The sequence below is a fragment of the Mustela erminea genome, chromosome 8 (genome assembly GCF_009829155.1).
Source record: "Mustela erminea isolate mMusErm1 chromosome 8, mMusErm1.Pri, whole genome shotgun sequence".
Taxonomy (NCBI): domain Eukaryota; kingdom Metazoa; phylum Chordata; class Mammalia; order Carnivora; family Mustelidae; genus Mustela; species Mustela erminea.
The window spans coordinates 22,016,069-22,029,286 of NC_045621.1; the positions used below are offsets into that span (position 1 = coordinate 22,016,069).

Here is a 13,218-nt window from a genome sequence, read left to right on the forward strand (position 1 = left end):
CTCTAAATGTACTATCTACAGAAATGTTTGCAAGGGGTTTGTATTTTTACTTGGATGCAATTTAGATTGCTCTTAGTGAGGAGGTTTTTGTTAGAAGTGAGTGTTAGGAGATAGAATTTAATACTTCCTGTCTACTAAAATCCCACATTAAAGTCCTGAGTAATACTGATAATATACTTCCACCCCTAAGTTGTATTTTATAAGAAAATAATGCCAGGGTCATATCTTGGAATAGCACCTGTGAAGTACTTTTAAAACTATAAATATTTGTCTAAAGAAAGGGGCAGAGGTTTCAGGAACATATTTCACTCATTTGCTTTCATTTTTAATAAAAAAAAAAACTACTGGATAGTCAGTAACGAATTCAATGAAGCTTAAGATGCTTTGAGATCATAGAGTATAAGCAGTCCTGATCTCTTTACAAATCAGCAATTAATAATTATAAAATATTATAATTTCTATACCATAGAAAGATGCTTATAGGAAAGAGTGAAAAAAGTATTCATAATGGATCACTCAACCCACTGAATTTTTTATCTGACCCTTAACTAGTGTAATCAACATCTTACAGTTCAATAATGCTATGTTTAGATTTTTTTTAATTACAATCCTAAAGTCAATGCTCTTAAAAGTCTCTTTTGACTTTCAACCTTAATTGTGACTTTTTCTGGTCACATTTTTACAGTTAGTAGGTTTGAGTATAATATTAATGTTTCTAGGATCCGTAAAAGTTTGGTAACAATGTGTGAACGTTTTGATGTCAAAAGAAAGTCACTGATGCAACCTTATGCCACTAAACAGTTTTATTTAAAGCAACCATGTGCAACTATACAAACAGTAATTAACAACTATTTAGCAGTTTTACTCTGGTCTTGAAGTGCTTTGATAATTTTTGGTATTTTATATGTATTGGAAACCGTGGGACACAAATCAGCTGGAAAAGAAGAAACTCACACACTCTCCTTCACCTCTTTGAACTCTCTTAAATTCAAAAGTAAATTTAATACACAGAATGTGGGGGACTGAGGATAGACTTATAATAAAAAGCCTGAGTACTTTTATTTATTGGACTTAAGGATCATAACACAACTGCCACTCATCTAAGGAAACCATCTATGGGCTGTTTGACCATTTGATATGGACGTAAGTTATGAACTAAGTTCCTTGAGGGCAAAACAAACAAAGAAAAAAGATTGTTCCATTTGTGAAAGTGGTGCCAAGAATATCACATCATCTCTCTCATATATCACACATGGGTCACACTGCTAAAGGATAAACTGTTACGTGACCTCTTAGGTAATAATGACTATACCATAAAATAAAAGTGTGATATGGGCATTAAAATGTGACAGGAATATAAAATGTTTCAAATATCTGCCTATATGAGATTTAAAGAATTAAACTGATTTCAGTTACCTTATTTCATATGGTAAAGCATCTAGAATAATTGAATTGGAGCGAATAGCCAGATAAAAATTTTTGAACAGTTAGCCAGTAGTTTTCATAATTTCTGTCACAAACTCAAAAAAGAATTACTAGTTTAGATTTTGGATTGCTAACTAATATAAAGAAAGGTTTTGCTTATTGAGATGGACAAATGTGGGCCCTGACGGAGGAGAAACTAAGATTATAAAAAAGCTTTCGATATATATTTGACAAAGAAACTAAAGTAGAATAGAATTGGACACTTTCTTCTATTGCAATCTATATGAAAATAGCTTGTGTGAAAGCTCAAATAAATACCATAAAAAGAATAATAAATGAAAACTTGCTGAACATATTTCTTCACAAGATTTTTGTCGGAAAAGGGAGAACAGCAAAGGTCAATGCTATTTTTAAGGCATTTAATTCAGATAAGGAGAGTATGGAGAAGTTTGGAAATTCAAGTATTATTTTCATATTCTAGGAGACAACAGAAAAAAAAAAAATTCCCATCCTATGCAATCTTCCTGGAAGAAATTCCAGCAACAGCCTGTAAGGTAAACGGAGTGTGGAAAACCAATTCACAAATTGCAGGCTTGGGAAAGAATAACTCTGCTTAGAAAATGAAAGTCGATCAAGATTGGAAACATTTCACCTGTTTTCATTTAAATCTTCAATCTTTTTTCCTGCTGGTTTAGGAAACAGAATACAACATAATGGGGCAGCAGGGAGTAAGAATTCTAAATATTTCGAAAGGGCCACATTGCTATGCTCCATGCAATTTTCTGTGACTAAAAGAAAACTAGGCATTTGGGTAATCTCCCAGTTAAAACATGGTTCAGGAAACTTAAAAGAGTTACTGTCGCCCATGTGTTTTATCCCCCTATTATGTAAGATTTACTTTAATCAATTAAGAAGCTTAAAAAAACTATCACAGAAGTTAAAAATGGAAAATGAACTGAAATATTACTAGACTGGTCCCCTGCTTTCAATTCAATGTGTACCTTTCAGAGACCTAAGCATTTATTGCAATAATAAGAACACAAAAATAAAGTTACTTGTTACTTACACTTCTCATCCAATCCATGACAAAATACTCTGTGCTCATATACACTTTTCCAAGGTGTCCAAGTTAAGTATTTCATGTCAATTCCAAATTGCCTTATAAACAGCCTGTGATAAGTCAACTAATTCTGACAAGTCAACACAACTGAAGGAGAGTCACACTGCTTTAAATTTAAGTTCAAAAGAGTTATTAAGTAAAGATATCCAGAGTTTCTAAAAGAACAATTAGCTCCCTCTTACCAATTTTTTTGAGATAATTATACTTAGAAGTGTGATACAAAATTTAAATGCTTAAAAGCTGAGAAATTTTGATATGTCAATTTTTTAGTTACTGAACTACTGGATTTATGCCCTACTGATAATAAAATACCAGTAGAACATAACCCCATTGAGACTTCCAAAAAGATTACATTCCCAATATTTCAACTAGACACGTGACTACCACCAGTGAACACAGATTTAGATAAGAGCTCCTGTACATTTAATCCTCATATCAATCATATGAGGTATATGAATTTCCATTTTAAAAATTACCATTATCATCCCCATTTTATAGATAAGAAATATGGTAGTGCAAATACCTGAACCCAGGCCTTCAAATTCGAAAACTTCTGCTCTGTACAAAGGCCTACAGGTTAAATGTCCTGCGAGTGATGGGCTGAATTATATTATCTATACTCTGTTACCAGACGTGGTTACCAAATTGTGACAAAGCTAATCTGAATTAGGTGTTAGTTGAGACTATAGGGAATGGCCTAAGAACCTAGGCAAGATAGGATTGAAAATTCCCAAGCTACTTTTGTTTAAGTGTTGAAAATATTAAATCTATAATAAGATACACTATGATTTTGAGCGTCGAAAACCACTAGTGATCTACTACTATGGTTTTAACCCTTTCTCTGTCTCTGCATATGTCTTTACCTATGACACGCTGCCGTCCAAACCAGTGGTCCTCCTTAGGGCAGTGGTTCTTAAGGTAAAGAAAGAAATATCCTTCCTTCCATCAAGGGACCCACCATAAGGGGTAGAGAGATTTTTCCCTTCCCTCTAGGAATTTGTTCCCCCATCCCCAACATTTAAAATCCTTGTTCTATAGCAAAATAATACATCACATTTACTGTGATTTATCTGGGGAAGACACTATTCTATGGACTCAACCAATCCTCACAACCAATTTATAATCCTATTTTATATATGAAGAAAGTAAGAATCAGATAATTGAAGGCACTTACCCAAGGTTAAATATCTAAAAATGATAGAGCCTTGCTTTGGACCTAGAAAAGCTGATTCCAAAGATTAATCACCACTCAATCACCACATTATAATGCCTCTCCTTAGTTGGCTGGAATAATTATAAGAAAGTCATTAAATCAAATGTGGAAACACTCTTCAAAATGATATTATAGTGACTTCACCAAAGTCTCAGGGAGGAAAATTATTATTATTTTTTTTAGGAAAATTATTTTATAAATACAGGAACAATCTAAAATGTATCTTGGTTTATAAAACTGAACTTTGGACCTTAGGCACTCTCTTTCTCTTTCTCTCTCTTTAGTCATTTTTTTCCATAATTTTAAATCTTGCTCTAAATAACAGTATTAACTAGTCTGAGTTGATCCCAAATGCCAAAGTGCCACTGTTGTATAAATCATTTATATCTACAGCACCCTTTTGAAAAAGAATTTAAATAACCTATTAATAAGACATATCACTTATTTGATTATTCTAAAAATTTTTAAAGGCTAAATATCATATGATTGAAAAAATATGACTAAATATAATGACACAGATGAAGCTCATAATTACAATGTTTAGCAAAAGAGACCAGATACAAAGAATATATATGTATGATTCAATTTACATAAAGTACAAAAACAGGCAAACTGGTGTTAGCATTCAGGACAACAGTTACCCTTGGGATGGGGCACAAGAGTGTTTCTGTCTCTGGTACTATTCTGTTTCTCGATCTGGCTGATGGTTACATAAATGTGTCATTTAGAGAAATTCACTGAGTTTTATACCTTTATTTTGTGTACTTTTACACTATATATGTTACATTTGAAATAAAAAATTATATCAAAAAGCAGCTGTCATTCTGCTATTTGTAATTTAGCACTACTTTCTCTTTTTCAAAAGATAGGATTAATTTGCTTCATAAAGAAAGTAAACAAGGAGTACCTGGGTGGTTCAGTCAGTTAAACGTCTGCCTACTGCTCAGGTCATGATCTCAGGGTTATGAGATTTAGCCTAGATTGGGCTTCATCCTTAACAGGGAGTTTGCTTGAGATTCTCTCTCTCCCTCTACCTCTAGTCCTCCCCTACTTAAGGTCATGCACATGCATTTTCTCTCTCAAATAAATAGTCTTTTTAAAATTTATTTGGCAGAGATCACAAGTAGTCAGAGAGGCAGGCAGAGAGAGAGAGGGGGAAGCAGGCTCCCTGGCAGGCAGAGAGCCCGATGTGGGGCTTGGTCCCAGGACCATGGGATCATGACCTGAGCAGAAGGCAGAGGCTTAACCCACTGAGCCACCCAGATGCCCCAAATAAATAGTCTTAAAGAAAAGGAAAGCAAACAATATTTCTACATAACATTGTAAAGTTACTCTTTTCCTAAATATGTTTTAAAAAGTCATATTTATTGAGATATAAATTATAGACACCAAAATTCATCCTTTTAATGTACTGACAGCACATACATTTATATACCCATCACCACTGTCAAGATATAGAATAATTCCATCAGTGCCCCAAATTCCCTCATGTCCATTGCAACACTGCCACTGGCAACACTGACCAATTTCCTGTTTCTAGAGTTTTGCCTTTTTCAGAATGCTATACAAATGGAATCATATGGTATGTATTCTTTCAAGTCTAGTTTCTTTCCCTTAGCATAATGCACTTGAGATCCATCCATGTTTTGCATATGTCATTGGTTTCTTTCTTTCTATTGCTGAATAGCATTATAGCTTCGGCTATATGTGATATATCACAACCGAAGAACACTTGATAGTTCCTAGGTTTGGTGATTTTGAATAAAGACACTATAAACATTCATGCATAGGATTTTGTATGAATCTGAGTGATAGGTTTTGTTTTTTTCTTAATTCTAACTTGTACTTTCACTTGCACAAAGTATTTGCTGTAGTGCCTTTACGGTAATTCTGAAGCCTAGAGAATATACCAACCAGCTCAAAATAATATAAAACCAGAAAATGAATCAAATTAAACAAGAAACAGCTTACAAAAATAGATCAACTTTCACAAATTCCTCTCTTAAAAATATTTCTTTTTGCAGTAATCACAAAATTAATAAGAAATGTTCTATTAAAATTCTAGATTAATGAATCAAAATCCTGTTTAAGTTGTATAAAGGTAAAATTCAAAAACTCTACTGATTTGGATTCTAAAATTATAACAAATAAAGAAAAAGGGGTTGAGAAATATGGTTTGAAAAGTAGCATTGTATGCTTATTTCATAACTCCCTAATTTAACATATTATAAATTTCACCCAACCGGTTAGTATTTTTTATCCATGATAATTTGGAAAGGATTTGAGTGACAAAATGGAAACATGGTAGATGTTACCTAGCATGTTGTGGTAAAGTGGAATGGCCCGTCCAAGGATAATAAATGCAGTCATGACTAGTGGGACCGCTACACCTGCAGGCAATTACAGAACAGAAAACATCATTCTCCATCCCCAGTGGCATGCACACACATGCACCAGTGCTCGCACAAGGAGCCTTGGAGGAAGAACATGGGAAGCAAGCACACCAAGTACCTATCCATCAGGCCGATGCAGTCTTCAATACTTGAGCCTATGCACCTGCAGAAGATCCAAATTTAAAAAATACAAGGAAAGAAAAATTAGTCATTGTTAAAAAAAGAATCACTAAGATAAACCTAATTGTTTCAAATTCTTAATAATGGTTTTTAGACAATTTGGAACACTCTTGAATTTAAAGTCAGTGAGAAGATTATTGCTTGATGGATACAGAGAAGTAAGTTGCCAAAACCACCTAATGGAATGCAAAGAAACATGTCCACAGTAAAGAAAATTGGACCCTGTTTCTGTGGATAACTTCCAAACCCATATAAATCACTTCTAATACCTTGAATTCATTTGCATCATTCATGAGTATATATCTAGCTAAATAATTTGATATTTCGAAAGTTATAATTGGTTTCATGTATACAGTTTCTTCTAAAAGGACTTAAGCTTAAGTAAAACTAAAATCAATAAAAAAGGAAACATGAGCTATTTAGTATAATATAATAACCTGAAGTTAATGCTCATTAAAGATTGATTACAGCAGAAAATGAGTTAACACATTTTAATGCTATTCTTATGGATACTTTACATAATCACATTATTCCATTCCTTGGTTGTGACTGTTTTTAAAACATATTTATCTGTAAACATGAATTCATTTAAAAAGCAAATTAACTGGTTTCACCACATTCCAGTTTATCTTGACACTCTCTTTTAAAAGAGCAGACAAACAGAAATGGGTTTTTAAACTGCCATCATATTTAACTGAAACAACAGCAAATAAATAAATACTCTCCAAGGAAATGAATATACTAAGAACCAGTTCAGTACAGAATTTACTGAGATCAACATTTAAGTGGAATCATAAAAGTACACAAAATCCTAATGTACAGTCCGTAGAATTGCATTTTGAAGTATTATGGAAATACTGCTTCTCCCATCTTCCAATGGACTTAAATTGGATTTCTTTCCCTTCTCTCTCATCAAATACATATAGCTCCAGTGCATTATCAAGATTCCCTCTACAACTATGATTTATAGAACTGTCTCATTCTGCTGATCACAATTTTTTTTCCCCAAACTCTAATTCTAAAACTGAAAAAGAAGCTGAAGTTAAAATCACCATATAATGAAATAACAAGATGCTTGTGTATAAGGCCAGGCTGCCCATTATATCTTTAGATAATTCTTAAAATTGGTGAACTAATATAACCATGTATAATAACAATTAAGTCACTGTTTCCTTGCTTCACCAATATCAGCTGTAATATTAATACTAGGTAGAAAGATGTTTTCTTTTTGAGGATTGGTTTTGAACTTGCCAGAAAAAAAAATTCAATATACAGAAATATAGAGAACACACCATGAAAAAAGTATTTTAAAAAAGCAAATGGGAAATAAAAATAAAAATTTATAGCACGTAGCATTGAATTAATATAATCCATAAACAAAACCATTTTTAAAATGGAGAAAGTAACTACTAAAAATGTTTCCAAATTGTCTTATATTGTTTTCTATTTATTTTATTCTGAAGAACTTATTTTTTTCTAGGTCCCAATTATATCTTCTTCAAAATGCTTTTTTATACAGTATTGCCATTTTGTAACATTAATAGTCTATTTCTTATTTCCAAGTAGATATACACTGAAAAGCTATGAATAGTTTACAATTTGTGTGTTTATAATAAACTTTGAAAGATAAAACATTTGAAAGTAAAATTCAACTTGAGGGGAAAGTGTGAATAATGAAAGATCTTTATTCATCCATTAAAAAAAAATAACCATTTGCATGCCTACTAAGTGTTGCTACTCTTCTAGGAGCTGGAAGGGAAAAAAAAAAAAAAAGATGAATTAGACAGTTTTCCTGCTCTTAATGAGCTCACAATTTAATGAAGGAAACAGATGCATAACCAGATGTATATTATATAATGTGATAAATATAATAAGAGACATGAAAGAGTGGCTTAAGGGAGCATAGCAGAGGGATGCTTGGCTTCAGAAATTCATGGTAATCCTCATGGAGAAGACAGAATGCTGAAGTTCAGGGTGCTGAGAACCAGAGCTGGAGTAGCAGTGATTTCTAAGGGGTAAGGAACAGCAGGAATAAAAGCACAGATCTGAGGCAATGTAGAGTGCACATAATTCTGAATAGTCAGGGAGCAAAACATGAGGCAACAGGGAGAGGTAAAAGAAGCGAGATCATTAGACTGGAGTCAGAATTTGAAGGCTATTTGCTTTAGGGGCAAACTTAATGGAGAACCACTGCAGGGTTTTAAAGAAGTAATGGATTTACTGCACTTGTGTTTTACATGGACCTCTGCCCTGTGAAGGCTAGTCAGGTGGGATCCAGGTAGACTGCTCTGGCACAGACTGTTTTAGTCTATGTAAGATGAAAAAGGATTAAACTTGGGAAATGGCAATTAGGACGAGGCGGGGGGAGGGCAGATTCAAGAAATAACCTTGAAAAGTATAGAGGGAAAAAGAGAAGCTGATGGCTGATCTGATGGTAGAAGAGGAAGAGTCAGAGGAATTAAACATGTCCATCTATGAGAGTAGTAATACCATCAGTGAGAGAAGCCAAGAGGAGGAACAACTTTCTGTGTGTGTGTGTGTGTGTGTGTGTGTGCGCGCGCACGCATGTGTGTGTTGGAGGAGGAGGGGTTGATAATTTCAGTTTTATGTATCTAGTGTGGTTGTCCTGCCTTTTGGTAAGAAATGTTCCTTGCCAACTGGAAAGAGGGGTCTGTGGTGGTGGGGCAATGATCAGTGGTGATCAAGATAGCTGAAGAAAGATCTATAAAGTGAGAAAAGAGGAGCCTGAGACTGAAACCCAAGGAACTCCAATAACCAATAAATGACCTAAGATAACCTATGCCAAAAGCATGAGAAAATATAATTGAGTATGAAATCAGATAATTGCAGCATTGTGGGAGCCAAATCATGAGAGACTTCAGGAAATGGGGTAATTGTCAACGTCAAATGCAAGAGGTCTTGCATTTGTAATTGTCAATGTCAAATGAGAGGTCTCATCAAATAAGAACCACTGAGAGCATTTTAGTTGTCATTGTTGAGGTCACCAGAATTTCGGCTCCTATGAGTCGAGAAACAAATTGGACATAAGAGAATAGAGGCAAGGGAAAAGGGAGGTGAGTACTGAGGGGGCAGGATGTAGGGTCAGGAAAGTTCGTTGAGTGGATTATGTAGGATATTTGAGATTTAAACATATTTACAAGCTGAAGATGAAAGAAAAAATGGAAGACAAAGAATAAGGGTAAGGCTGAAGCGGCCCCATCTTTTCTAAATACAAGTATCTATTTAAGGATGTGTACTCTATTTCAACTATTTTGACTTTATTTAGAGATTTATTAACTATCACTTACAATTTATATTGGTTCAGCAAGATCACAGAATAATGGAAACATTAAACTTTTGAAGAGTCAAAATCCCAAATATGAGATCAAAAAAGGATAAGGAATAATGCAACACTCTACAAAATCAGTGCTACAAAGTAAAAACTTTACAGGAAAATCAGAAACCGTAACATGTCAATAAAAATATCTGGAATTCTGAACACCAAGATGTGTTGAACATTTGCCATTACTTACTGATTTATAAGTGCTTTGATGTATTCATATATCTAACATAGTTGAGATATTTTAACAAAATCTTAATTCTTTAGAATTTTGAAATGGAGGAATATTTTAAAATTTTGGAATGGAGGGATATTTAAAAATTTCAATTAAAAGAGTATAGACAAAAATTTCACTCTTCTTTCCTTCTATCGGTGAAAAATTTTTCAGTATATAAATTAAATAATATAAAAAGGGTTGATAAGAAAGATTAAGGCATATAAGAAATTTAATAATATGAAACCATGATTCTAATATTAACAAACATATTCAATGCAAATTTTCAAAGATATCTAATGAAAAATAAATTTCCCAGTCCAAAACCAAAGTTAAATTGGTATTTATCACAGACTCAATGATGTTAGTGTAGAAAATGTAGCAATTGCCATTATAGAAATTAAATTACCTACTAAATTTAGTTCACAAGTCTTTCTTAAAAATTTCTATCTTGCTAATTTCAAATATGAAGATCATTCTTAAGTTTTAAATGCTTGCTCATCATTTTAAAATATGGGGAAGTGTCTCCGATGTTAAGATACGAATTGTAAGATAGAAAACTCACTGAACCATGACTCACTAGTGGTCAAGAGCTGTGTCTTACTCATTTCTGAACTTAGCTATCACTGTATCTTATACACAAGAGGTGTTCAATATAACCAAGCTGAAGAATGAAATCAGAAAAGGCTGCCAAGATAAAAGTCCTCTAGCTAAGGAAGGGAAGAGACATTGTTAGCTGACTCCCCAACCCCTGACCACCACCTCTTTAGTGATATTAATGAGAATCTCCTGATCGGTAAGAAATAGATAACCTATTTTAAAGTAACGAAAGCACTTATTAGAGCCAATACATTTAATGTACTTTCAGAGTAATAAAAGTGCTTTTAAGGTATTACACACATAATTTTATTTTCAGAAAATCATTGAACAGTATTCAAAGTAAGAACTTTCCTTCTTAAAAAAAAAAATGTGACTTAAGAGACTATTTCCATTAACATCGTTCTTGAATTATCAGGCTGACATAATATCGACATATAAAAGAAAATCTCTTTTCCAAAATTGGCATGGTGAGCTCACACTCATCCATAGGTTCAATTAGTACATATGTTTAGGATTTAAAATAGTCATTTGTTACATCATCTTCATTGTCCCTTTGATCTTTCTAGGGAAAGATCTTATCTCTACATGCAATTTTAAGAGAAGGGACTATTTTCACAGAGCACCTCATTGCTTCACGAAAGGATCTCCAGGCACACTGGTGGACAGCAGTAGTGCAGAGTGGGATTCAGGAATGTAGGATTTCTGGGGTTGGGACCACAAAACTTTCATGAAGTGAGTGAACTTGGACACTAAGGAGGATATTAGGAAAAGGATGGCAGGAGGCTAAATGAAAACACATACAAGAATCTTCAGGGCTCAATCAGTCATCCCAGAATCCATTTACCTTGGAAGATACCAGGGAATACAACATTCAAATTCTGTTTCACCATCATTCTGCAACAGTTGATTCAAAGACATTTTGGAGTTCCTAACTGATCTGGTTGGATTTGTTTCCTTTATACCTTCATTCTCCCTTTTTAGCTGACATTTGGTTTTTGTTGCTGTGGTAAATTGATCTCTTCATGTCCCAACTTCTACATTCCCCCACTATATAGATGTTCTTTTATTACATAATCATGATTTAAAAGGGCTGAGAGGAAGACACACCAGCCATACACCCAGACTATGGCTCTGTGATCTCACTTTCATTTCCCTAATGGCTTCCTTGTAATTAGATTTGCAAAAATAGCAAAAGGTCTCATTTTGAATGGCAACAGCTGTTGACATCAACATTATATTGAATAATTTACTGGTTTAATTTTAGCTGCGAAACAATAAAACCCTCCTGTGGATGATTATTTGAACAGGCAAAGTTTTCTCTTTCTCTTGCTGACTCTTCTGCTCCAGGGGTGCCAGTTGTTTCTTCATGGAATACTCTTAACCCAAGTGTACCAAAAACTCACAAGGGGAGAAGTTTATTCCTTCTAGTTTCCTTGAAGCAAAGGGTCTATGTGACTAGTTCAGTATCCTCAGTCTATGCGCGTACGTGTAAACCAATGAGCTGGCATTAGCTCTTCCAAGCTGCATTTGAATTTGAATGACAGAATGTTACTTTACCTTTTGAGGACCTGTCACTTCACAGAGTGACTTAAGCTGATTTCTTGACCTGTAGGAAATTGTAGCAGCATCTGCAAATTGATGTCCTCTTGGCAGAAAATGATGTTGCTTGCTTAACTTCTTCAATATCCCCTAGCAGCCAGCTCTTAATCTGGCAGAAAATCTCTTTATGGATCTCATACTTTGCTGCCAGATATAAAGTACCCGAGATGATTCTCAAAAACCAGTGTCTGTATCCGTACGTGGGTGTGTGCACTTGTGTGTGGGCACTTATAAGGGAGAAGCGGATTTATGGACAGAAGGAGAATAGAGTATGTTAAATTGTCCTCAAGTCTGAAATTAGTCATGTTCTGGAGGAAAGAAAAAGAAAAGCCCTTACTAAAATAGATTTGCTGTCTTTTAAAAAATTAGGTGTTGGAATATGTTAGATGAGTCACATTATTTCTTTCAGTTCAGTGCTTTTCTTCTTTCTGTAATATGTCTTTGTTTTTCAACTGCTATCAGTATCAAAGGTAACCTAATTATTATTCATTTTATAATGCATCCTTTTGAAACAATAGAAAACTATGTACCCATCTTTCAGTTGTCCTATAATGGTCAAAGAAATTCTAAGTTATAGGTTAACCTGCCATAAAATTACTTTCCCAAAATGTATTTGTGATTTTATTGATACACATATCACTAAGTTCTCCCCACGCACATAGACCTTTTTATCCTGTTATCATTATTTTGCATATATGTTGTTGAAGGAGTAATTCAAGGCAGTATTTTGCAAAGAGAGCTATCCTCACCTTCAATGGTTATAATAACAAAGAAACATAAACAGGAAGTTTCTGCTAAAGATATATGAAGCACAAATCTCAAAAGTCTGATGACTATCTTGTCTTTTCTTTTCTAAGATATCTTCAAACTCAAGTAAAATTTGGAAGGATTTCCACACTCCATACAAAGTATACTTGCCATCAGCTGCATAAAGGTGTCAACAAAATGCATTTAAGTTAAGTGTTTAACAGAAATATCTGAAAGGGTATATACATTTGCTTGCATAAACCATTTTCTTAGAAGGTATTCCTCTTTGAATCATATTTACATATTATCGTAAAACATATTAATCACAAAACACATTAACATATAGGTGAATAGAGTTTTATAAGGAAATAGTATATATTTAGTAGA

General features: G+C 33.8%; 1 protein-coding gene across 5 annotated transcripts in view; it reads right to left on the reverse strand.

Annotated features, from left to right (window-relative positions):
* ERBB4 (erb-b2 receptor tyrosine kinase 4) overlaps nt 1–13,218 on the reverse strand; it is a 1,157,734-nt gene that overhangs the window by 239,429 nt on the left and 905,087 nt on the right. For 3 of the 5 annotated variants that reach the window (XM_032354684.1, XM_032354682.1, XM_032354680.1), the window contains one exon: nt 6,074–6,148. In XM_032354684.1, coding sequence (XP_032210575.1) covers nt 6,074–6,148 — 75 coding nt within the window. Of the gene's footprint in view, nt 1–6,073; nt 6,149–6,269; nt 6,315–13,218 lie in introns of all 5 variants that reach the window. The other 2 variants (XM_032354683.1, XM_032354681.1) reach the window with 1 other exon arrangement.